Source organism: Pelecanus crispus, chromosome 1 (genome assembly GCF_030463565.1).
Source record: "Pelecanus crispus isolate bPelCri1 chromosome 1, bPelCri1.pri, whole genome shotgun sequence".
NCBI classification, from domain to species: Eukaryota; Metazoa; Chordata; class Aves; order Pelecaniformes; family Pelecanidae; genus Pelecanus; species Pelecanus crispus.
Window position 1 is genome coordinate 60,592 of NC_134643.1, and position 27,120 is coordinate 87,711.

Consider the following 27,120-nt stretch of genomic DNA (forward strand, 5'->3'; position numbering starts at 1 on the left):
TCACACCACTTATTAACAGAAGGCTTCTTTTATGTATTTACAGGTCATGTTTGGCCTGTAAAGAAGTGACTTCATTTAAAAATCACTCTTCTTTTGAGTAAACTGAACAGATCATGGTTCTGTAGTGTCATTGTTAAGAAAGATCAAGAATGAACTATCAGGGTGAATTGAAATCTGGTATAAAAATGTATTTTTCAGTCATACATGTAGAGTGGTGAAGGTATCTTTGCATGTCTTACACACCCTCTGCTTTTATGTTCAGAGAATCTGGCTGCTTTTGTTAACACGATCATTTCTTTATTCCTGAGGTTTTACTTTGACTTTTCTCTCTTGGCAGGGGAGATGTGTGCCCTGTAAGCCTGGTCATCTCTATGACATTAGAAATCATCATGAAGCGATGCTTATTCTTAGCAGTTTTGACTCTGTAACTGTATTCTGACTCTTTGTTTTGTTTTAGGCTGAAAATGCTGAGCCGTTTGTCAGGTTTAGCAAGTACTGTTTTACAAGAGTTGTCAGGTGATGATGGAGACGCAGTTACTGAATCCTCTATTGCTGTAAGTACAGTGTTATCTAAAGTCTTTCAGATCTTATTGAGAGTTATTTTGGGGATTGTGAATCATTTGACTGCAGTGAGAACTGTTTCCTGCTTCTTCATTGCGGAGCACTAGGCTGAGCCGTCATTCCACTCTGCTTCTCCTATATTTCTGACCTCTTAAGTCAGCACTTTGTGGGGCAGACCATAGTCTCCTTAGTTTCCACATCTCAAGGTGATCCTAGAAAACAAACTAGAATTAGGGTGAAGAAAGACTTTCAAGAGTACTAATGATTCTGTGTAGCAGAAAGGGGAGCTCTGCATGATTGGGTGACAGTGGAAGGCTTGATCTGTATGTTGCCCTTTGATACTTGAGACAGTGGATGGTGTGTGAGTGGTAGAGTCTTTCCAGTGCCACTCATTTCAGATTTGCTGGTGTTGTGTTCAGCAAAGGTGCTCTTTTTTTTGTGTGTTGGCTCATGGGTATCCTGAGCTTTCCTCCTGGTTTCACCTAATTGTGGTTAGTTCTATAGGCTACACGAAATGCTTGCAAGGAACAGAGTGCAGCATTTAGGATCGGAGCTGAAGATATGATTTGGATGCTATGCTGCAGTCTGTTTGGACTTTTCTCCTCCAGAGCACTCGTTTCACTGTTTCAGGTACAAGCTTTAGAGCCAGAAGCAGAGCGCATGGAGGAGGCACCTGAGGAGCTATTGGAGCGCCTAGCCCAAACAGAAAAACTAGTTGTTCAGCTGAAGGATTTGATCCGAGAGAAGGATGACCTGCTCCAGCAAAAAGAAACACTACTCAAGGTATCATTTCTTTCACTGGGGACCTGGGAACAAGAGTAAAATGCTGCTTGAGCTTTCTGTGCAAGCCAGTCTCTGGTTTCTTTTTGAACATTTGAGACACCTGCACTACTAAATGCATCAATTCCAGAGAACTGATCTGAAGAATCCAAAGAATGGACCGTAACCCAAGAGGTGTAGGATAGCTTCTGTTCATTTTGCTTAGGGGTAATTCCTTCTAGAGTAGATAAGTTATATCCAAGCTATGTAGCATTTTGTCTTGGAGCTCTTCAAGGCCCGTGCAGATTCCTGGTGGCTCTAATAAGTACTAATATTTTTTGTGTGAGATTTTTCTTTCCCCACTTCAGAGTGTTTGAGACAAAGAGTAGGCTGTGCTGCAGTCACCCAGCAGTCCAGTGGTTTTATGGCACGTAACCAAAGATACATATTGCATACCTTGAGGCATGACATGAGAGAAAGTGCAGTTACTTGAGACAGTGTTGAGGGACTGCATATAGTAGAGGAAGTTGAACTGAGTTTGTACTAACTGCTAGGAGAGGTTCCTTGAGTGATCTATCCCTTGAAGAGGAAGTACTAGAGCAGAATCTAACTATTTTGCTGTGTATAGTGTTTTGGAGCAAATTTGTTTCCTGGATGTGTTTTAATTAGCACTGTTACTGGGGAGGCAGGTCTGGGCAAAGAACGGCAGACTGACAAATTATGTAACTTTTCCAAGTGGTGCTTTCAGGGTGATAGCACTGGAATTTTAAGTGCATTCAGTTTGTATCCTTCTTTTACAGGAAGAGCGAGAGGCTGCAGATGCTAAGCTGATGAAGCTTAAACTTCAGGCCAAAGCCAGACTGACCTCTCTGAACAAACGCATTGAGGAGCTGACAGAGAAGGGATCACCATTGCCTGCACAGACCTTATCAGAAGAGCAAGTGTATCCCAAGGTAGGGAGAACAGGGCTACTTAAAAGATGTTAGCTTCTACTGATAATCTGGTGCCGCCCTACATTTTAGGTCCCAGTGAGCTAGCAGGTCCTATCTCTTTTGTTAGCAGGACATTCATAGTGAACAACTTGATCTCCTCAAGGGTATGGGCCAGTTTCACTTTGCATATCTTCATTAATCTGCTATAGCTAAGTTCTTTCCTGCAGAAATCACATGTCTATCTGAGCTGTAAGTTTCAAAACGTTATCTGTCATGTGAGTACAGCAAAGGAGAGGGAAGGTTGGCTAAATACAAGAACAAGGAGGTAGGGAGGTCATTAAAATTGAAAGGCAGTAACTTAAATATTTAAAAAAAAAAAAAATCCAGCCATGTAGCTTCCTGTGCCACCACAAAGTTTTATGGTTAACAAGCCATAATTATGTAAAGCTAGGTAAAAAAATGAGGGGAAAGTGTCCTGTACCAAGACATTAAGTAAGCTATTAGCTACTAGCTAGAAAGTCCCATTGGAGCTGGTAATTTTTGAAAATTTAAAATTGTTCTGCTGACCACATAGTTTTCTTTAAAAAGGTAGTAATATTAGGCAACGGATATTGTGATAGAAGTCCAAACAGATTGCAGGACATCAGATGATGTTCATTAAATCAGAGAAGATAAGGATTATTTGAAACATGGAAAAAAAAATTTAAAAGATTATAGGAAACATTAAAGGGTGAGTGTGAGAGCTGTCAGGTGAGAGGTGACTACTAATGGAGTAAAGACTGGTTCTGAGACTTGTGCTTACTATTTTTGATTGATGGCATCATAAGATCATAGAAATGTGCTACTGTAATTCACTTTACAGTACAATCTTGAGAATCTTTCTCAATGCAAAGCAGCATTTGGTTTTCATACAGGAAGAATCGGATGATCTTGAGGATTGATATAATAGAAAATTAAAGAAAAATTTACAAGTGCAAAATCAAGCACTTGTGGTATACTGCCACTGTATGCTGCAAGGCCATGAAAAAAATCCTCTGGCTGCAGAGGACAGAAAAGGCTCTGGAGGCTGTTTAGCTATGTCACTTTGCATTGTTGTCCTGCTGCTGAGGGTTTTTTTAGCTTATTTATATGTAGCGTGTGTAGGCCTGTGTGCTGTTATGTTACTTTGTAGAAACTTGCTGTTATGGACTAATGAGTGTTCTTGCTTCCAAAATTCAGATTTATCAGTTGAAGAAGGCAAAATGAGAGAAAGCTCATCATAAGTTAATCAGTGTGATGTAGATTTTTTTTACGTAAGGCAAACAGTTATCCTTCCAACTATTGTACTAAGAGTGGCAAGACCTCATGTGGAGTGTTGTCATGTTCAGTTCACTTGGAATTAGGAAAGATAAATTCTGAGAGCAGCAAAAGACTTTCCATTCTCCCATCATGTTAGTAGCTGTTTTTACTAGACACTCAAAATAGCTTGGTCAACCAGAGGTGGAGAGGAAACATAATTTCTTTCTATAGTTGTATGAGGAAGGTAAGCACCAAGAAAGTGGGAGTACTTTTAAAGTGAAAGGACAGTACTGACAGGTGAATGGATGAGTGTAAATTAGCCATTAAGAAAAATGGCCTTCTAATTAGAGGAATGAGGTCTTGATACAGTGTCCAGTGGAAATGGTGTGGACCAGAGCCTTATTTGTTTTGGGTTAGAACATCGTTTAAGAGAAATTATGTTAGGGCAGTTACCTGCAATATTATGTATTTGACCTAGAAAGCACTTTCTAGATACTTTCTTGTAAGGTTAGACCTACTGAGAAGCTACAGATTCCTTTATTTATAATTATTTCCCCAAGTAGATGCTGTCTTGAGTAATGGTGATATTTCGTAGACAGATACGCTGCCATTTGAAGATGAAAAATTTAGGTTAGGGTTGTATGTTGTGTGGAGGTATTGAACGTTAGTTTAATAGTTCCCTTTTGGAAATCACAAAGGATAAATATAGCAAAGGGTTTTTATTCCTCAACATGAAATTGCTACTCTACCCTTAATTGGTTTAGTGGTGGACTTGGTAATGTTAGGTTAATGGTTGGACTGGATGATCTAAAGGTCTTTTCCAACCTAAATGATTCTATGATTCTATGATGGGCGCCCCATGGGAAGGCTGTATTTTAAGTTTCTAATTGGTACTATTACTTTCTGGGCTTTTAAGAGAGTGCCTCATTTTCAGGAGAATAGAAATATTAGCTTCTATCTTTCTGTTAAGTAGTTGGTATTTGTTTACAGAACAATTGAGGCTCCTCTTAAACTTTTAAAGTGGGTAAACACAAAATATGTTCAGATATAAAATGCAGACATTTTGGAAAAATGTGATATTTGAAAGCTTGAGCTCTGGGAACTTGTGGCTGTGCTACTGTCCTTAATTGTGTCCTCCATGTAGTGGCCAGTGTGCAAGGACTCTGTCAGAAGCTTTTCCAAATCCAACTGTAAATATCAATCCTGAAAGCTAATCCCAAGTAAGCAACCTAATCCACCCATCTTTCCTCCCTAGCAACTGCTTTGCCCCAGCCTTAGAAATTATGTATGTCCCTGGCTTCTTAAAGCTTCCTGCACTTCTGTTGTTTCTTTTTTCTTCCCTGTTCTACTTCTAAGCTTAAGGGCAGTTAAAGCTTTTCTTGTCTGTCTATTCTACCTGCTTCCAAAGAGCTTCTCTGTAGGTGACACATCTTTTGAGGAAGAGTAGCTTCTTACTTATTCTTATTAGACTGACTTAAGTCCTTCTAAAAGCCTTCATCAATTTTTCAGAATGGGTTTAAAGGACATAAATACTCTGTAGACTCCATATGTTATTGGTGATCTTTGATCCAATAACTCTAACAAGGAAAAGGAAAGAGACGTTTTGTATATATTCAGTCAAAAATCTCCAGCACTAAGTGCTTGATGTAGTTGGGAGTGCTGAGACGGTAACAATAGAAGGGTGGTTTTCCTGCTTCTGAGTGACAGTGTTGATATGCTGGACCTAATATGTGACTGTCTTAAGTAGGTGCATAACTGGTATTAGAGAATTGCCTGCCATACAGATGGTCTTTAAGAGACAAAAGAAGAGTGCAGGTGTAGTGTGCTAGTCTGTCTGAGTAGACATGGCCTAAGCACATGTTTTATGTGAAATGTTGTCTCAGTTTAAATTTCATGGTCATAAACAGAGGATTTTAGTGCCTCAGAGTGGAGTAGAACTGATAATTGTTTGCATGTTCCCTTTGCTTGTTTCTAACAGCTTCAATGCTATAAATCTCTTTAGTCTAAAGAGATTCCCATGGGCATTTTCTGTAGTCTAGAATGTTTAATGTCTGCCCCTTTGTCATGTGGAGAATATTCTTCTATTGCTAATTAAAAAATGTTTCATTTCTGGTATTAGAGAAATCTGTGAAATTAAAAAGCATCACAAATCAAGGTGGTCATATCATAGATTATGTATTATATTTTACTTAATAATATGATTTACCTTAGTTTCTGTCATAATCATTCATGGATAATTAGCCATTCCAAAGTGATTTGACACTTCCCCAATTAAAGACATCTTGTGCATAACTACATAGAAATAGGGAGAATAGTTACTTAATGTAGGACAACTTCATGTAAAGAAACAAAGAAAATGTAAAGTTAAGAAATTAAGAAATGTAGTAGAAATAAGTATCTGGTTAGGAGTCAAGAGTGCAGCAACATTCTAATTTTTTTTAATTGACTAGTAATACTGATCAGTTTACTTTCTTTTGTTTCTTTTCTTCCCACTTCTTTCCTCTTGCAATGTCAGAATAACCAAAATACAAGTGAAGGACATAGAGAGGAAGCCAGAGCATTAAAAGAGCAGCTGAGGGAGCGAGAGGAGACTGTTCAGGATCTGAAGGAACAGCTGGCTCTCACCAAAGTGAATATGAAAGATGCTGAAATCAAGTATGCAACACAGGTACAGAAAAATTTTTCTGTTCATCCGTGTGTGTGTGTGTGTTTCCCACCCCACCACTTACACGAGCATGATAGAATAGAATAGTTCAGTTGGAAGGGACCTACAATGATCATATAGTCTAACTATCTTACAATTGCAGGGCTGACCAAAAGTTAAAGCATGTTATTAAGGGCATTGTCCAAATGCCTCTTAAACACTGGCAGGCTTGGGGCATCGACCACCTCTCCAGGAAGCCTCTTCCAGTGTTTGACCACCCTCTTGGTAAAGAAATAATGTTGTCTGAACCTCCCCTGACGCAGCTTTGAACCATTCCCACATGTCTTGTCAATGGATAATTTAAGAGAGACAGTTGTTCCTGAGGCTCTCTGATCTGTGGTCCCACTGCAGTTGCTGGCACTTAAGTTCACTTGCTCTAATCTCTTCAGTTGCTGGTACCATGGACACACAGGCCTTTTGACCCACAGCCTGATTCCAGTTTACTAGCACTTAGACACCACCACCACCCCCCAAATGCACACGGAATAAAGACCCTCTCCCACAATTAAAGAGTTAGAAATGGTGTTTAGTAAGAAGACAGGACAGACTGCTGATCAGGTGTAGGGCATGGCCAGACAAGCATATTGAGCAGCCACTGTTTACACAACTGGCCTTTTTTGATTCCCTTACGCTCTTGTTTTTTCATTTTTGTTCCTCCCCAAATCACCTAGATCCATCCATTTCCCTGCCTTTGGTTCCTCCTCTACACATTCCATAAGTCTTTTGCAATGCCCAAATGCTCTTCACCTGCATCTCATAATATATCCTATACCCCTAGGCAGTAACCACCCTTGGTGCAAAAGGTGGTCCGCAGTTAAATCATCTTAATGCGTTTCATACTTGGACAATGGGACTGATGGCTCTCTGAGGAGCGGGGGAACAGCCCCTGGAAGGCCCCGGACAGGGTGTCCCTTCCTCCGAGTCAGAATTCAGGTTCTTTCCTGCCTGCCATTGCTGTTCTGTGGTGGGCTTTGGAATAGCTGGGGCAGAGTATTCTTTCAGCTCCCAGTTGTGCCATTGCCTCTCTGCATTCTGCTGTGGATGTGCAGAGGAGCTTTCTGTCACATAATGTAACAGCTGTTATGTTACATTGTATTTACTTATGGAAAGATTTTTGTGAATAGTCTGAATTGCAGGTTTAGCTTTTGATCTGGGAATTGGGCTGCATCCTATACAAATGAAAACCCAGATGTTTTATGAACTTGTAATTATATAGTAATCATATATTTTATCATTATGCATATTTGTAGATTAGATTCTGTGGGTTTTGCTTTCTGGGATCTGAAATATTATCGGTTAATATATACCTATTAGTAGGATAAAGATACCATTTGACCAAGGTGACATACAGGATTATCAAGCTGAAGACTTCATCACACACATGCTGGTGCATGTTGAAAGCAAGTCTGCATGTCTGTCAAGCTCATAACCTTCTTGGTTTTTTTTATTTTGTGGCTTATGTTTTCAGCTGAGCGCTCTGCAAGAAGTAATTCAGGAGAAGGAAGCTCTGCTAGCAGAGCAGATTCACCAGCACCAAGCGGAATTGCTCAAGATAGTGGCACAGTCAGATCTGGAAGTAGAGATGCAACAGGTATATTTGATATAATAATCTTATTATGGGAGGAGAAAGGAAAAGAAATTTTACCAGTCTGAAGATACCCTGAGAGAGCAGTTCTCATCAAAGTAACTCAGAAGGGGTGAGAAGAGATATGATTTGATTGTTTGGGCAGTTTTGGGATGCTAGTTTGGACTTTTAGAGTCCTAGCTTCAATCTGCTGATTTGCTATCAGTTGAAAAGAAAGAACAGTTAAAAAGAAGTATTAAATTATTGTGCTCCAGTTGCCTATTTGTGAAACAATGGTGAGCTCTTCCTACTGTACCGGGACTCCAGAATAAGTGTCAACAAAAATGAAGTTATTCAGGCTATTAAAGTAACTGTGTTATGAAAACTTGGTGTATGGATGAAACCATGAAATCTAGCCGCCTTATGTTAGCCTCCCAGATACTGGTATAGCACTGTCTCTCTCGCAGAACCTGCGTACACTTCAGAGAAAGCTAGAGGAGCAGGAAGCAGCTCTGCTAGGACGAACTCAGGTGGTAGAATTGCTGCAGCAGGAATTACGTACTGCTGAACAACAAAACCAGGTACCTTTTTGTGTTTTGCTTATTGCCTTACTCTCCTGTGCAAGTGGTGGATGGGGCCTTTGTCAGTAGCTCAGAAGTTACCAGATTAACTTGTTTCTGGCACCAGGTTTTGAGCATGAAATCAGCTGGGGGGCTCCCTCAGGTCAGGCTTTAGAGCTGCAGGTCTGTATGCATAGTTTATAGTAGGTCCAGCCAAACAACAGGGATAGGGACGCTGCAGCAGCCATCTCTAGTGACCCAGATTCTGGGCAGGTGGACAGGGACAAAATCTATCCATACTCCACACTGCTGACTGATATATTCAAAGCCATCAAATTACACAATGCTTTGCCTAAGGCAAAAGTGCCTAACATGGTGCTGCTGTAGCTACGCTGTTTCTGGACTGCAGTATCCAGGCCAGATCAGAGCACATAAAGATATTCTTTGGTATGTCTTGCTGAGAATTTGCTAATATGGTGACACAGCTTCTGGAGTGGTATTGGCTCTCACTTAATCATTTTGGAGTGTGAAGAGAATGAGATCAAGTTTGTGCATATATGACTATATATACATGTGCCCCTTGAGACAGGGTTTAGTATGCAATACCTTAAAGGGCTTGTTTGCAGATACAGGATGAGTGTATTTTTTCTTTCCAATATCTGAATTTCTGAAAATAATTCTCCATCCCTTTAAAAGAGATTTATACTGTATCAGTCTCATGTTAGTAGGCTGGACAATCTACAGCCAATCTAGTGCTGAACCTTGCTTTGTTAAGTTTTACACACATATGCATCACTCTGTCTTCTTTTCCCATGTGTCCCAGCCAGGCACAGTGGTGGGACTTCTTATTACCAGGAAGAGGTGAAGAACCTCAGTGAGCTGACTTGTACTCGCTACTGATTACATTAAACACCAGGGTGTTTCATGGAATGGTGGCACGGATATCTTCATGGCATGGTTGTTGGGGTCCCCTGACCCCTCCTCTGTGTCTTTGACTCCCCTCATGCACATTATATGGTCGGAGGGAGACCTTGGTACATGTATAAACCTGAGGCCATGTGGCTGAAGCTTCTCTTCCTACCCATAAAGAAAAGGGAGCTCCTCATCAGGCTCCTCCTGAAACTAGCTATGCTGACCATCCACAGGTCCAGGAGGAGGAAGTTTGAGAAAAGAATTCTGGCAAGTGTAGGGCCTGTTTCGGTTTCTTGGTTGTCTTAAATCTCTAGTCAGCATTGACCAGCTTTCTGGGATCTTTCTTGAAGCAGTGGGCACTGTGTGGAGCACTCTGTTAGCTCCAGTTTCCTATTTCAGCATTTTTTGACCCCCTTTCGCATACACACTTTTGTTCTGTTTTTTAATTGTACTCTGTAATTGTTGAGTTCCCCTCTTTCGTTGTAGTTCTTCCTCCCCTTTTTGTGAAGCTTTCTCTCCTCTAAAAGGGAACTCAGGGTCACTGTTCTATTGTTTCCTTCCTCTACGTTCCCCTGCTCTAAATTAAGACTTTTCTTTAAGACTCTTTGCTTTACCAAAATTGAAAGTTCTTATTTCTCCCAGCATTGCTTTCTCGCAATTGGCAAATAGTAGGGCAGTTTCTTTCTAACAAATTGAGATTTCATAGAATCATAGAATTGTTTAGGTTGGAAAAGACCTCTAAGATCATCCAGTCCAACCATTAACCTAACATTACCAAGTCCACACTAAACCAATTAAGGGTAGACTAGACTAAACCATGTCACAAAGTGCCACGTCTGCCTGTTTTTTGAACTCTTCCAGGGATGGTGACTGCACCACCTCTCTGGGCAGCCTGTTCCAATGCTTGACTACCCTTTCCCTGAAGAAATTTTTCCTAATATCCAATCTAAACCTCCCCTGGCGCAGCTTGAGCCCATTTCCTCTTGTCCTATCGCTAACTACTTGGGAGAAAAGACCAACACCCACCTCACTACAACCTCCTTTCAGGGAGTTGTAGAGAGCGATAAGGTCTCCCCTCAGCCTCCTCTTCTCCAGACTAAACAACCCCAGTTCCCTTAGCCACTCCTCATAAGACCTGTGCTCCAGACCCTTCCCCAGCTCCGTTGCCCTTCTCTGGACACGCTCCAGCACCTCAATGTCTGTCTTGTATTGAGGGGCCCAAAACTGGACACAGTATTCCAGGTGTGGCCTCACCAGTGCCGAGTACAGGGGGACAATCACCTCCCTGCTCCTGCTGGCCACACCATTCCTGATACAGGATTTCTGCCATGTTTATTTCCTCCTTTCTGCTACTTAGGTATTTGAAAAGGATTTAATGGTGTCGTGGTTTAGCCCCAGCCAGCAACTAAGCACCACGCAGCTGCTCGCTTGCTCCCCCTGCCCTGGTGGGATGGGGGAGAGAATTGGAGGAGTAAGAGTGAGAAACACTCCTGGGTTGAGATAAGAACAGTTCAATAATTGAAATAAGGTAAAATGATAATAATATAATAATGATAATAATAACAACAATATACAAAGCAAGTGATGCACAATGCAATTGCTCACCACCCACCGACCAATACCCAGACAGTTCCTGAGCAGTGATCACTGCTCCCCGGCCAACCCCCCCCCAGTTTCTATACTAAGCATGACGTCATGTGGTATGGAATAGCCCTTGGGGCAGCTTGAATCAACTATTCTGGCTGTGCCCCCTCCCAGTTTCTTGTGCACCTGGCAGAGCATGGGAAGCTAAAAAGTCCTTGACTGGCATAAGCAGTGCTTAGCAACAACTAAAACATCAGCGTGTTATCAACATTCTTCTCCTACTAAATCCAAAACACAGCACTATGCCTGCTACTAGGAAGAAAATTAACTCTATCCCAGCTGAAACCAGGACAAATGGCAATTTGAAAATATAATTCAGGTACTTTGGTTTGGCAATGTATTGAATTAGTTGAGAGTGAAATTCATTTCTATATGCTTTTACAGACACTCCTAGATCAGTGCCAGAAGATGGAAGTGGATCTAAGCTCCCTGAGGGATGTGCTAGATGCAGAGAGACGAGAGTTTCAGAATCTCAGAGAGAAGATGGAGCTGGAACTCGCTGAGAGGAAGCTGTCTTCCCATCGCTTGCAGGAGGAGGTGCAGTGTCTCTCAGAACAGCTGGAAGAGGCAAGAAGAGCACAAGCTGAATTAGAGGTGAAGTATAAAGACCTGGAGCAGGAACAAAGGCTGGAGGTGGAAGAGAAGAACCTGCAGATCAGTTGCCTTAAGGTGGCTGAGCAAGAGCTGCAATCTAGCTGTGCTGCCCTTGTAGCTGAAAATGATCAGCTGAAACAGGATGTTGACCGGCTGTTGGTGTTGTCTGCCGAAAACAGTGCTACAATACAGAAACTACAGGGTGAGCAAGCGCTGCAGAACCAACGAAGCAGGTTCTCAAGAGCCTAAGGATCATTGGGTTGCCTTCTATTTGGCTTTGTTTTTATAACAGCTCATAAGAAAGTCTCGGTGTAACAATTCCTAATTGCATAGGAACATAGGAGTGGTTGTACTGTATCAAACTAAAGGTGTCTCTAGTGCGATCTCACCTTTCTGTCTTTGGCAGTGACCAAAGCCAGTTGCAAGAGGAGGAGTATGAGTAGGGTAGCATATATGGTGCTTTCCTTGTGTACTGTCCCAGCCTATAATCTTTTGAGGCTTACGGATTTATTGAGCCAGATGTATTTTTTTAATTAATTTTTATAACTTGCTGGATTTTTTCCATCAACTTATGGAAGTTCTTTTTAGATGTGCCACATTCTTCAGAGTCTGAATTTCTACTGAAATTAGAAGTAAAACAACCAAGGAAAGCAAATTGTACCATTTTCTCTGTAGTCTTGCATTAGAACTAATAACATTGATCTTGCCTCAAGCTATTATTTCGAAGTGATATTCTTCCAGCTCCTTTATGGCCCAAAACTGAAGCAGTGACTGAGAGATAAGGGATCTGATATACTATTGTGCATACGTGTAAACTAGGTATATTTCAGCAAAAAAAGGCAAGAACAGACCTTAACTCCCTTTTTTCCCCCTCCATTAGATGAACTTGTACAGAAATCTGAAGAATTTGTCTGTTGTCAGAATGAGCTGAACTCCCAGTCAGTAGTGCAGGTCTCTGAATTGAAGAAACAGGTATGATCTTTTCATGAGTCTCCTGAAGCTTTCCCATATGTTGAGGAACTGAAACCGAATGAAATGTCTGGAATTTCTTTCTTTATGATGTATTGCTTGAGAGGCACTTACGCGTTCTCTCAGCTGATGGGCAGACATGTTACGACTGTGGAAGCCTGGGAAGAAATAGGAGTCAATCTGAGTAATTTAAAAGTTGCCAATTGATTTGTAAAAAGTTAACTGAAAGATCAAAGACTAATGTGTACTATAAACTGTATTGAAATTTATCTTTCTCCCCTCCATCCTATGTTTAAACAGGATGAAACAACTTCACAGGAAAAAATAATAGATCAGGAAGATCAGAATGGGACTTCACTCCTACCTACAGAAAACTTGGAAAGACAGAAGACTGAAAGTGGTACGATTGTCTTACCTATTTTAATATTCTTAAAATATTTAAGAATTATTCTTGCCTATTTTTAGATAATAAACATGTCCATGGTTACTGGTTCATTATGCTTTCATTGCCAGGATCTTTAAAAATACTATATAATTCTTTCCAGTGGGTAAAGTAGAATTTAATTCTAAAGAGAAGAGGAACTATTTGAATCTCAGACAGTGAACAGACTGACAGAAACCAATAAGTAGACCATCTGGAATTATTACAACGACTGGGCTGTGCATCATAGGCCTGCCTGCATGGTGTTGTCTTGTGATATGAAGTGATGGTTGGTGTTTTGGCCATGAGACAGAGCGGGTAGGACTTGTTACCTATATGGTTCATGTGCTTCATGTTCCTGCATGTATGATCTGTGGTGATAGGTGCAAAGAACATGGAGAAGACATGAAAAAGCTAGGATGAAGGCAAGGATGGTAATATTGTGTGATTGCAAGCTTTTCCAGAAAAGGGTGCCAAGATTAGCTTTATTGTGATAAGGCATATTAAGTTCAATGAATAGTTTTGGTTTATTGGGTTTTTTGTTCCATTAATGTCAGTTATGCGCAAGGATGGTAGAATAAATTTTGTATTCCAAGACGCTGTGCACACGCACATTCTTAGATTGTACAAAATAAGAAGTAAATTAAGTAGTAGCTCCTCCCTGATACAAAATGCTGACAATCTGCAGGTGGTGCTTCGGGGGGGCGGTTCTTTTTGATAGCTTTTGCTGAAACAGTAAAGGGCCCATACATATGCCACATTAAAAAAAAAAACAACAAAAAAAACAAAACAAAAAAAACCCAACAAAAAAACCAGACAGACAATTAATTTGGTTTTGAGTGTCTAGGCATGTAGACTGGTAGCAGTAATATCACCACTCTATCAGAATTATAGTATACAAAGATGGGTTCCCACAGTTTTTTACTTTAGGGTATGGTGTGTTATGGCAGTAGGCTGTCTTGATTTTTGCAGAAATAGATTCCTTTTGCTTCCTGTCATTCAGGGATATACCCTCTTCGTAAGAATCCTGATGGGGGAATAATCACCCATAAACCAGATTCCTGCAGTCCTAGAACATCTCCCTTCTCTTTTTATTCCATGAACTCAGAAATGCAGGTCTTTAACAGACTTCAAGACACCATTTAGAATCATAGAATGGCTTGGGTTGGAAGGGAGTTTTAAATATCATCTAGTTCAACCCCCCTGCCCTGGGCAGGGACATCCTTCACTAGATCAGGTTGCTCAAAGCCCCATCCAACCTGACCTTGACCATGTCTAATGACGGGGCAACCGACAACTTCTCTGGACAACACAAAGAGAAGCCCTCTCAAAAGGCTGCAATAAGGCCTCCCTGGAGCCTTCTCTTCTCCAGGCTTAACAACCCCAACTCTCTCAGCCTTTCTTTATAGGAGAGACATTCCAGCCCTCTGATCATTTTCCTGGCCTTCCTCTGGACTCATTCTAACACATCCATGTCTGTCTTGTACTAGGGGACCCCAGAACAGGACACAGTACTTCAGGTGGGGTCTCATGAGAGCAGAGTAGAGGGCGAGAATCGTCTCCCTCAACCTGCTGGCCACGTTTCTTTTGATGCAGCCCAGGATATGATTGGCTTTCTGGGCTGCAAGCACATATTGCCACCTCCTGTCCAATTTTTCTTTTACCAATACCCCCAAATCCTTCTCTGCAGGCTTCCTCTCAATCCATTCACCTCCTAGTCTGTGTTGATACTGGGGATTGCTCCAATCCAGGTGCAGGACCTTGCACTTGGCCTTGTTGAACTTCATGAGGTCCACACAGGCCCATTCCTCAAGCTTGTCAAGGTCCCTCTGGATGGCATCCCATCCCTCTAGTGAATCAACTGCACCACTCAGCTTGGTGTCAGGCTTGCTGAGGGTGCACTCAATCCCACTATGTCATGAATGAAGATAATAAATAGTATTGATCCTGGTATGGACCCTTGTCATGATCCAAACTGGGCTGCCCAGGGGGGATCGTGGCAGTTCTGTGATTCCTTTGGGCTAAATTAAGGTGAAATAACACCAAACAATCGATTAAACACTTTATTGGTGGCAAAAAACAACCTGAACTTGGAAAGCGTAACGGTAGGCAGTGTGGGTTCTAATTGGAATACTTACAAGAAGAAAGGGAAAAAAAGAGGAAATGGGGGGGGGGGGGGCGGGGAGAGATCACCACCATTGGATCCCGCAGTGTCAATGGTAAACCTGGCAGTCCTCTGGTAGTGGGCGTGCACATGGCTCCTTGGAGTTATGTGTTTTATAGGCTAGTCTATGGGGTTGTTCCTCCCCAGGTGGAGAACTTTGCGCTTCTCCTTGTTGAACCTCATGAGGTTCCTGTCAGTCCATTTCTCCAACCTGTCCAGGTCCCTCTGGATGACAGCACAACCCTCTGGTGTACCAGGAACTTCTCCCAGTTTTGTGTCATCTGCAAGCTTGCTGAGGGTGCAATCTTCCCTACCATCCAGATCATTCATGAAAATGTTGAACAGGATTGGACCCATTATTGACCCCTGGGGTACACTGCTAAGTTACTGGCCTCCAACTAGACTTCATGCCGCTGGTCACCACCCTCTTGGCTGGCCATTCAGCCAGTTTTCAATCCACCTCGCTGTCTGCTCATCCAGCCCATACATCAACAGCTTCTCTGTGAGGCTTTTATGGGAGACAGTGCTTACTGTCTCCCAAAGCCTTATGAGGCTTTTCATAGAATCATAGAATCATTTAGGTTGGAAAAGACCTTTAAGATCATCCACTCCAGCCATTAACCTAACATTGCCATGTCCACCACTAAACCAATTAAGGGTAGAGTAGCAACCCCATGCCTCCTGGCTTGGTGGCTGGATAATTTATAATGCAAGTAAAAACTAGGAACCATTAAGATTGGAAAGGATCTCTAAGATCATCATTCCAGTCATCAACCCAACACCACCATGCCCACTAAACCATGTCACAAAGTGCCACGTTTGCCTGTTTTTTGAACTCTTCCAGGGATGGTGACTGCACCACCTCTCTGGGCAGCCTGTTCCAATGCTTGACTACCCTTTCCCTGAAGAAATTTTTCCTAATATCCAATCTAAACCTCCCCTGGCGCAGCTTGAGCCCATTTCCTCTTGTCCTATCGCTAACTACGTGGGAGAAGAGACCAACACCCACCTCGCAACAACATCCTTTCAGGTAGTTGTACAGAGCAGTAGGGTCACCCCTCAGCCTCCTCTTCTCCAGACTAAACAACCCCAGTTCCCTCAGCCGCTCCTCATAAGGCCTGTGCTCCAGACCCTTCCCCAGCTCTGTTGCCCTTCTCTGAACACGCTCCAGCACCTCAATGTCTGTCTTGTGCTGAGGGGCACAAAACTGGACACAGTATTCCAGGTGTGGCCTCACCAGTGCCGAGTACAGGGGGACAATCACCTCCCTGCTCCTGCTGGCCACACTATTCCTGATACAAGCCAGGATGCTGTTGGCCTTCTTGACCACTTGGGCACACTGCTGGCCTCATACAGCTGGCCTCGGCCCATCAGTCCAGCCTGTCCAGGTCCCTCTGCAGGGCCATCCTACCCTCCAGCAGATCGACACTCCCACCCAGTTTGGTGTCATCTACAAACTTACTGAGGGTGCACTCAATCCCCTCATCCAGATCGTTGATAAAGATATTGAACAAGACTGGCCCCAAAACAGAGCCGTGGGGAACACTGCTTGTGATCGGCTGCCAACTAGACTTAACTCGGTTCACCACTACTCTCTGGGCTCGGCCACCGAGCCAGTTTTTTACCCAGTGAATAGTACGCCTGTACAAGCCATGGGCTGCCAGCTTCCCAAGGAGAATGCTAAGGGAGACAAGCCTTACTGAAGGCCTTCATGATATCCACTGCTCTCCCCTCATCTACCAAGCCAGTCATTTCATCATATACAGTGACACACCTATGATAAATGGGATTTATATGCCAGTTTACAGAAATAACAGGTGTAAAAATATCCAGTCAAACAGCAGCTGAGTTCTTGTACCAATCTTGACTTGGACCGCGGCCCTTGAATATTTTATTCTTCTCTAATTTTAACGATTTCTCATTTCATTTTTATCCAAATGAAATTTGAAACATTTTGCTACCGTAGTTCGTTCTTTTCCCTTCTTTATAAAAATGTTTCTTAAAACTTGAAACTGTCAGCTGTCCTTTAATCTTAGTCTGTATAACAACACTTGTTCTTTTCTAAAAGGTGCTTAAAACAGCATGTTGTTTTCGTGGTTTGCCTATAAAAAAACCCAAAACATATCCAGTGACAATGTTGTATATCTCCACTACATAAATGTTACTAACAGCCATGTGCCCTGTTCTCTAAAGCTCCTGGAAGAATACCCCGTTAGTCTCTAAATCAGAGTTTTAATTTTCAAAGAAATTGTTTGTATTTGAATGTTTCAGAAATACCACACTTGCAACTTGTTCTCCAGGAGCCTCAACAGGAAGCTGTGATGGTTGCAGAAAATGCGAAGCAGGTAATGATTAAGCAGCTGAAATAAACTAAAATAGGTCAAGCAGTGGCCTTAAAACAGCTAAGCTGTTACGGCCTTTTTTAACAATCCTCTTTGGAAGGTTATTATTAACTGGATTAATGATGAAAGACAGAAATAGCTTCCAGATACTGCTTGTACTGTGTTCTTATCGGACTGTATTTCCTTTTGCTGGCTGTGGGGCATTCTTGTGTCCTTCATCCACCCAATCCATATTTGTACTATTTTCTGCCTCTTGTGAGTTAGTTCTTCAGCAAAACCGTAAGCTAAACTAAGGCAAGTCTCAGGCAATACAATTCCAAAGGCTCAGCTGTCATTATAGGATGCCTTTCAAACCAACCCCATCCATTCCCACTGAGCTGATGGGGATTTGGCAGACTAACTGGAGGAAGCTGAGTTCTCTTTGTTAAGTGGGAGACAAGCAGACTCTATCCTTGTACTTTTCCACTGTGAACAGCTGCAGTTACAATTGCAGTCAGTCAGTCTATTGGTGAGAAGAGTGCAGGATTAGATACCTGCTGCTTTACTTTATACTCAGTCAGCAAGGTGATGGAGGTGACCGCCTCTGTATATCTGTACTAAGAATTTGTTGTAGAATTGTTTGTTGGCTTAGAGCAAGGTCTGGGCTCTTTCCAGACTGCTGCACTCTGTTCCAACCTGCCAGCAGGGGGAAGAAGATGATGCTGTGTTTTATCTAATACATTCCTCTCCAACAGAGAGAGTGTATAGTATATATATTACTGTGAAGCATTAGGGCAAAAGTTGACATTTGGGACTCTTGTTGGAACTGGAGAAAGCATTTTGAGTCAGCTCATCCTGCTTGACTTCAGACCCTTACATTCCACCTGCCTGTAGTTAAGGTGTAAGCCAGTAGATGAATGAGTACACACACACACACAGAGTCTTTTCAAGGGCAGATATAAGCCTTTGAGCTATTTTCTAGAGCCCCTTTATAGACAGTGGAGATAACAGGTTCTTTAGCATATGATTCACCTGGACCAAGGTGGATGTTGAAAATGAGTCAATGAATCCAACCCTGGAATTGTCTGTTTCAATGTCTTAATTATAAAAAGAGTCTAGCTAAATAGCTCGCATGTAAGTTTTTACAGTTGGACAGCTATGTCCTGCCATTTGTGCATCTGACCCATGACTTTAGGCCAAGATATGTGTGAATCCAAACCCAGTTCAGGGGTTTGGGTCATGTGCACAAGTGACTTGGATGCATGCCGTGCATCCATTTTGGTGCTTGGAGCTTGCAAAGGCAAAGTGCTCTGGATCTTGGGGCTGGAGATCATCTCCTTATGATTGTGTGACCTGTTAGTGCCCTGTGCTTGCATTCTACGTAGTTACAGCAAATGTTAATTCTGAACACTTCATTTTGTTTTCAGTCTTTCCAATGCTGGGTTGGGGTTTTTTTACTTGCTTTTTTGGGGGTGGGAGGGAGTAGCTTTTTTTAGAGCACTTTACTTAGTTCTGACTCATAGTCTCTTTGTACTCTAGCTCAAACCTTTTCCCACAGAAGTAGTACTAACAGTGCCAATTGTTTGTCGTGGTGAAAGACAACATGTGTTGGGAACTAGTCAGAAATACTGCCATTCATTTTAGGTGCATGTTAACTTGTAAATGGACTTTTCAGAATGAAGAAATGAGTAGATGAAATCATAGCTCTTGTATGGATGTCAACAGCAAAGCTAACCAATTTCCTGGGCTTTATTCAGCATCTTTGTGTGGGCAAAAAGAGTTTGTGTCTGTGAAATTGCAAAATCTCCTCCCTCTTTCCAGTGCATTCCATCATCTTCAACAGTCAGGTTCTGTCCTGTCTGACAGAGAAGCAGGAGACATAGAGCAGTAAATAGATTGTTGTGGGGCAGTTTGTTTCTCTGTGTGGTGGAGCCTAGTGTAACTTTCCTGGGAAGATTGCGGGTTCTTTATCTGCTGGAGTACCGAGGCATACAGTGACAAACACATGACTTCTCACCTTCTCTGCTTGGGTGGCTCAGTGAAAGATTATGAATCTATAGTTCGAAGCAGTGAAGATGGAAGAGGAAGCATCTCAAGGTGGGAAGGAAGTTATTAATCACTGTATTCATTGGTATCCTAATCTGCTGAGATACGTCTTAGTCTCTTGCTTAACATCAAAACCAATCTACCTTTTTTAAAATTTATTTTCATTGGGCATCAGAGCTGCATCTAAAGTTGGGACTGATAGTTTTTACTTAAAGCTTGGCAGAGCAGTACGCAGCTAAGATAGCTGTCTTCTAATGCAAAGATCGTGGCTCAAAACTAAGTATTTTTTCTTCAACCGATAGAATAAGAACGTTGGACCTCAGGTGAAATTGCAAAACTTGCAGACTCTGGAAGCTCCAGCCTCTTATGCAGACTGCTCCTCTACTTCTACAGGTGAGGACACAGAATAAGGCATGTGACAAGAAAATTGTGGAAATTTGAGAAGTTTCAGGGACAAATCTAAGGTAATTTGGAAAGAGGAGCTTTGAGGTCAGAATCTAAAGATGTACAAGAGATAGAAAAGATGCACACGAGATAGAAGAGAATGTTCTAATGTGGGATGGATAGGATTATCAGAAGAGAAGAAAGAAGTGGTTCCTAAGATGAGAAAGGTTTGAAGGAGAGTGTGTTTGTAGAGGCAAATGCTGATGTGTAAGACACAGAAGAGAATTAAGATAAGATAAAGAACTGGGTTCTTCTCTGCAAGCTAGTAAGTTTCTTTTTGTGTCTGGAATTACCGCCACCACCCCTGCCCCCAAATAACAATAATAATAATAAAAAAAAACCCACAAAAAAACCCAACCCAAAAACCCCCACCACAAACCCAAAACAAAACAACCTGTTACCTAGTTCATTTGTCTCTTTGCCTCCTCATTCTTCTGTAGAGGTTAGATACAGTGTAAACTTAGGTGATGCCAGCATGCAGCAAATGCAGGAGGTTTTGCATGTGCAGAGCTGTTGGGGATGTCTGGGTGCAATGCATAGGCTCAAACTCTTTTTTGTCTTTCTCATCTTGGAAACTAGAGAAGCTCCAGTCCCACATATTGTCTCTCCATTTACCTACTGACTTTACATGCAACTTGTTATTCTGATGGTGACAAGTGTACCTTTTATCACTAGGTGTGTCAGGAGAGCTGGTGAATTCTGAAGTGCAAAAACCTTTTGATGACACTTTGGTGCTCCCCGAGGTACAAATTTAGTCTGGCACTTTTTTTTCCTCTCAGTATTGTATGCATCTGTGGATATGAAAACTTTAATTTAGTTTAAAAGCCCCAAAGAGTTGGGTTTTTTTAACATCCAGTAACATAAAGTGGTTGTTGCAACACTGCAACAGACTTTAAGAGATAGCTCTCCTTTAATGGTTCCCCGTAAATTGTTTCTGCTCTCCAAACTGATGAATGGACAGCCTTTACAACACAAGGTGTTGACTTATTGGTGGGCTGCTGATCCATGCTTTCTGGGAAGGATTTGCGACTGCTTTTCTTCTGTAATCTGTTTTTGGGGGTGGGAGGAAACCTTAAGATATTTATTTGGAAAAAGCCAAACACTTTGGTTGAGATGCTTTGTCTAGTGCTCTCACTTTGGAGATGGACACAGACTGGAATATGGGCTTCTACACTGTTTCTTTGCCATGTTAAATGGACAGATAGAGTAGGGGACAAAACCTCCTCATTCAGAGAGGAATGCCAGGAAAATGTGGCTGGATAAGTACACTGGAGAGCTTGTGAGAATCACAGGAGCACCGAAACACTTCAGAATCATACTGTCTTGTAATCAAGAGAGAATGGGAAATAAGGGAATAGGAAGTTACATTTATGGTCTAATCCTAAAGTTAGAATCTTTCATGTTGCAACTTCAGAAACTGAAATGAACAGCAATGACCTGAGGAGTCCTCCTGTTACTAGTGAGGCTACTATTTACTGCAGTAGTCACCTCAAGAAAGGGTATCCTTGAACTACAAAATGTGGAAAGCAGATACTTCCAAAGGTGGCCCTTCCATAAGATTCAAAGGAAAATTGAAACCTATTATTTCCTTTTAGGCAAGAACAGATGACTTTCCCAATGGAAGTGAGCAGTTTACTGAGGAAGGTTGTCCACCTGGAATTCTAGAATATCTTGCTGCAGAGAAACAGAAAGAGCTGTCAGTTTTGCTGCTGGAACTGAAAGAAGCCCAAGAAGAAATAACTTTTCTGAAAAGGCAGCTTAAGGGCCCAAATGGCCAAACTTCTACAGGTATCCAAACAGGAGAAGCAGCTAACCAGCTGGAAGATAATTCCCAGATATGTTTTCTTGAGAGGGAAGAGCAAAAGGCTTCAGATACACAAAATGAGTTGGGCAGCAGCTCTTTACTGAGAGAAATAGAAATGCAGCAAATTGATGTGCTTCAGGAAAACAGAATCGGTCTTCAAGAAGTGCCCCAGGAGAGCACTGTTCCCTGCAGAGGGGAGATGGAGGCAATGCAAGAAGTCTCTACAGCAGATCCAGAGCCTGGCACCTCTCAATCTCAAGAACTGATAAAGTTACAAAACCAAATTACAGAACTGCAAATAATTCTGCAGAAATCAGAAGAATCCTATGAGAAAGATCTAGGAAAAAAAGGTGCAGAAATAAATAGGCTAAACCAGTTGGCTGAGGAATACAGAAAAAAAATAGAAGATTCTGACAGTGCGTTTTGTGTTTTGACTGAAGAACGAGATCAGCTTTTGTGTCAGATGAAGGAACTTTCTACCATAACAGAACTGAAAGAGCAAGTGAAGCAACTTGAGGAAAATCTAGCTCTTTCAGAAAAGCAGAGACTGTCAGACAGTCAAAGCAGTCTTCTGAGAGAACAAATCCAGAGCCTTAAAAATGAATTTAAATCCAAGGAGATGAAAATTGAAGCTTTGCAAAAGGACTTGGATGAAGCACAACTTCAGCTTTCTGACCAGGACATGCAACTAAAAGATCTGAGAAGTCAGATCGAGAAGAAGGAATGTGAAGTACTTGATCTAGAACAACTTTTGAGGAAGAATACAGCTGAGGTAGAAGAGCTTTCCCAAAACTTAGCCACAAAGGGATGCGAAGCAGCAAGCCTGGAGCAGCTTGTTGCTGAACATGCCAGGTCTATAGAGAGCCTGCAACAAACCTTGCTGGAGAAAGACCAACAGATGACAGAGATCAGTGTCAGCATGTCTGAGAAAATGGTCCTGCTGAATGAAGAGAAATTTTCTCTAGCAAATGAGCTTAAGAGTCTTAAAGAGCAAACCAGTCTATTATTAAAAGCCCAGGAAGAAAAAGACCAAAACATACAAGCAAAAGATACATGTCTGAAATGTGGGGCATCTGAGCAGCAGTATGAGACACAGGCAGCATGTAAAGAAAGTGAGGTATCAGTAAATAAACTTGAACTTCTGAAAAAAGAAAACGAGCAAGTAAAGCGGAAGCTGCAAGCAGCACTTGTTAACAGGAAGGAGCTCCTGAAGAAGGTTAGCAAATTGGAGAATGAACTAGTACAACTGAGAAGAGAACATGAATCAGAAACTTCAGTGGCTCAAGAAGCTGAAGGGGAAGAAAATACGACAAGCATGATAAGCAGAGAAGTGAATCTTGAAAGCCAGCCCAGCGAGGAGTATCTAATTCAACTGCTGTCTGAAAAGGAATCTGAGTTGCAGAGCATCCGAAAGGCCCTGCTGGATAAAGAAACTACTGAAGCACAATTACAGGCAGTGATTGAGGAAATGAGGCGAAGCTTGCAAGGTAAGACAAACGTTTCGATTAAAGATGAAATCATGGAGAGTCAGACAATTGCTGACAAAGTAACTGAAACCAATAAAAGCCCAAAAGATTGTGAAGAAAATGAAAAAAATAGTTCAGCAGCTACAAATCCTGAAGAAAACCAAAAGTCTGCTCTGAAAGAGAGGATTTCAACTCTTGAACAAGAAAAAGAACAACTTCAAAAAAAACTTCAGGAAGCCCTGATATCTCGCAAAGACACTATAAAAAAGGCTCAAGAAAAAGACAGGCATCACAGAGAACAGCTGAAACAGCAGAAAGATGATTACAACATCCTACAAGAACAATTTGATAAGCAAAGCAAAGAGAAGGAGAGCATCCAAGCTCAGCTCAGACAACTCCAAGAACAGAAAGGATCAACAGAGAGTGTTCTTGAGAATCAAGGTGGGTTCTGCATGGAAGCAGAAAATACAACAAACAACAAGCTTGTACAAGTTGCAGATGTTTCTGGGGAAGAGTTTAAGAAAAAACTTGAAAAATTGCAGATGGAGAAAGAGGAATTGCAATATAGCGTTAGCCATATGCAAAGTGAACTTGCTTGCAAATCAGAATTAGTCTTTCATTTGCAAGAGCACATAGCACAGTTGTTTCGGGAGATAGAAGGGCTGAAAAGAACCTCTGACCAAGCTGAAGCTAAGGCAGCGAGTCTTCAGACAGAATTGGAGGAGAGTCAAGCAAAAATTTCTAGAGAGGGCAGTCTGGAAGACCTGAAAACACTTATGCACCGAAAGGATGAAGAAATGGAATTTCTTATTTTGCAGTTAAGGGAGAAAAGTGAAGCTCTCGATAATGTGCAGGCACAGTTGCTGGAAAAAGAGGATTCAGTCAAGAGACTATGTAGTCAGTTGGAAACTCAAGCTCAGGTACATGAGGAACAAAGCAAGCGGCTACAAACAGAGTTGCTTGAAATTCAGGAGAAGCAAGATGACGGTGCAGAAGCAGCTAAACAAAAGAATCAAATGCAGAGGAAGTTGCAAGCTGCACTTATCTCTAGAAAAGAGGCACTAAATGAGAGCAAATCTCTAAAAGAGGAGCTGGCTAATGCTAAAACTACTATTGAAAATCTTTGTGTCAAGTTGACAAATATGGAAAGCCAAATATGTGGCCATGTTAAAGAAACAGATACTTTAACAGAAAAGTTAGTGGGCCTCACTGAAGAGCGAGAAAAACTTATTGCAGAAGTTGATAAAGTACTTACAGAAAACCAGAATCTTGATGGATGCTGTAAAAACCTGACATTTACGCTAGATAGAGTTGTTCTAGAGAAGGAGAAGCTGGAGAAGGAGATGGAATCCTTGAAATGCTTTCAAGCCACTGAGAGTTCTGAGTGGCATGAGAAATACAGGGAGCTTCAGAAAGAATATGAAACTCTCCTGCAGTCATATGAGAATGTGAGTAATGAGGCTGAACGGATTCAGCGTGTTTTGGAAACTGTTAGGCAGGAAAAGCAGGAAATTTTCATTAAGCTGAAAAGTGTTGAAGCAAAAAAAGAGGAAACAGATAAGCAGCTACAGGAAGCTGGACAGGAAATTGATGGAATGAAAGAGAAAATGAGGAAATTTGCAAAATCAAAGCAACAAAAGATCCTGGAACTAGAGGAGGAGAATGAGAAGCTTAGAGCAGAGGTGCATTTTACAGATGGAGACCTACACAGGACTGGAGATGTCTTTACAAATACTAACCTGAAAGAAGATTTGGAGAGCTCTAGGAGGGATTGCCAGTCTCTTTCTATTCAGCTTGAGACAGTAATGGCTGAAAAGGAGTCTCTTAATCAGGAGATCACAGGCTTAAAGTGTTGTTTGGAGTTAACAGAATCTAAGCTGAAGGAAAGCAGAGAACTGGTAGACAAGTATGTTGCTCAGAAGACAACAAGGGAAGGGGAAGAAACAAATCAGGCAGTTGCAACACCACCACCAATGGAGAAGACTGAAAATCAAGTGGACATAAGCTTTAGACCAGAGTCTCCTACTGCAGAGCTGGAACAAAAAGCATTTGAAGGTAGTAGCCCTTGTGAAGATCTTTGTACCTACATGCAGCAGATAGCTGAACTCACAGAGCGGATCACAGAACTAGAAGATAATAGGAGGGCTTCAGAGCAACAGCTGGGTGACATCCGCATGTGTGTTGAGACTTTAGCAGGTGAGAAGAGGGATTTAGAGACCCAAATGGAAGAGAAAGTCCATGAATTGAGTGCTCTTCAGGACACAGTAGCGAAGATGGAACAAACAGTCCAAAAAACCAAAGATGATCTCATCAGAATGACAGAACTGAAGGACACACTAGTGGCTGAGAAGGATGATTTGGAAGAAGGGCTCATGAATCAGCTGGCAGAACTTAATGGGAGTATTGGAAACTATCAGCAAGATGCAACAGACCTCCAGATCAAAAATGAGCAACTGAAACATGAGCTTCAGAGTTTGCAGAGAATGATGCATGAACTGGAGGAGGAGAAATGTCAGATGGCAAAGGAGAAAAGTAAAGCAAGTTCAGAAAAGCAAAAGGAATTTGCAGAAAAGCTAAAATGCAGTTGGAGGGGAGACAGCAGCACACATGTAAAGGAGCTTCAGGAACTGCTCAGACAGAAACAGCAGGAGATTAAGCAGCTGCAGAAGGACTGTATTAAAAGCCAGGAAAAGAACAGTAGTTTAGAAAGAACTGTTAAAGCTCTGGAATTTCTGCAGAGTGAGTCTCAGAAAGAGGTAGAAACAGCCAAAGAGACTTTAGCTAAAGCAATTGAAGACACCAAGAAAGCCCAAGCAGAGCTTGCTCTCTGCAGAGTAGTATTGGATGACACTCAGAGTGAGGCAGCAAGGGTTCTAGCAGAGAGTGTCAAAGTGAAAGAAGAGTTGCAGGCAAGCAAAGAGAATATTAAAATTCAAATGAAGAAAAAAGATGAGGACTTTGAGAGAAGACTGGAACAGGAAAAAGACAAGCACTCAAAGGAAATTAAAAACATGGAAGAAAAGCTGGCAACTTTGCAGAGGGAGAAAGACTGTATGGAAACAACTGTTGGTGATCTTCAAGACTGCTTGAAAACAAAGGATCAAGAAGCCAAGCAATTGGAAGGCAACCTAAACAAAACACTAGCCCAGCTTGCAGCCTTCACCAGGAGTATGTCTTCCCTTCAGGATGACAGGGATAGAGTCATAGGTGAATCAAAAACATGGGAGAAGAAATTCACTGAATCTATTCAAAAGAAGGAGGAAGAAATACGTTCAAAAGAGGAAACTTGTGTTGTGCTAAAGGACCAGATGAAGCAGATGACCATACATGTGGAAGAACTTCAGGCTCATATATCCAGGTAAAGAAGGTGATAATAACTCAGCTGGTATTCTTATATTTCCTTTTGACAAGGCAGCAGCCATAGGTGAGGTAGGATTCCCCTTTCCTGTTGCAGTATACCAGAAAGAAAGAATTTTGAGTATGTAAATATGCTAAATGTGACATGTGATTGGCAAAACTAATGAATGCCTAAGATGGAGACCAAAATTAGTACTCCTAATAAAGCCATAAATATAATAAGGCTTATCTCCTGGATCACTTATGCTTGGATGGAAAAGAGGTTTGGAGTTATGTTGTAGGGAGTTACTATGTATTTGTTGTCTGCACAAGGATACAAGGAGATTAACACTGCAAAAATATTCCTTCTTCTCATGGTTAGGGTACCCATGTTAAACCTATTCTCTGTGACAAGCAGTAGCCATCTGAGTACTATCTAGAGTCTTTATTAATCTGAAATTTGAAATAGATTCTTTTGCATAGAGTTATTGCATTCAGAGATTAAACTTGGCATGTCAAGAGAGCACTGGGATACATCATTCCAGTTTAATCCCAAAATAGATTTTGAGGGAAAGATGGAGCTATGGAAACATACCAAAATGTACATCTGGGAATTTCCAAAATTCAAACCCAAACTGTTC

At 41.7% G+C, this 27,120-nt stretch overlaps 1 protein-coding gene across 1 annotated transcript in view; it reads left to right on the plus strand.

The window, feature by feature from the left end:
* GOLGB1 (golgin B1) overlaps window positions 1–27,120 on the plus strand; it is a 52,297-nt gene that overhangs the window by 2,843 nt on the left and 22,334 nt on the right. The window contains exons 2-14 of the mRNA XM_075706590.1: window positions 458–554; window positions 1,192–1,344; window positions 2,121–2,273; window positions 6,046–6,198; window positions 7,703–7,825; window positions 8,266–8,379; window positions 11,299–11,710; window positions 12,389–12,480; window positions 12,778–12,877; window positions 17,334–17,407; window positions 19,732–19,822; window positions 20,549–20,616; window positions 21,469–26,501. Of these exons, the coding sequence (XP_075562705.1) occupies window positions 465–554; window positions 1,192–1,344; window positions 2,121–2,273; window positions 6,046–6,198; window positions 7,703–7,825; window positions 8,266–8,379; window positions 11,299–11,710; window positions 12,389–12,480; window positions 12,778–12,877; window positions 17,334–17,407; window positions 19,732–19,822; window positions 20,549–20,616; window positions 21,469–26,501 (6,656 nt within the window). The 5' untranslated portion in view covers window positions 458–464. The remainder of the gene's footprint in view (window positions 1–457; window positions 555–1,191; window positions 1,345–2,120; window positions 2,274–6,045; window positions 6,199–7,702; window positions 7,826–8,265; window positions 8,380–11,298; window positions 11,711–12,388; window positions 12,481–12,777; window positions 12,878–17,333; window positions 17,408–19,731; window positions 19,823–20,548; window positions 20,617–21,468; window positions 26,502–27,120) is intronic.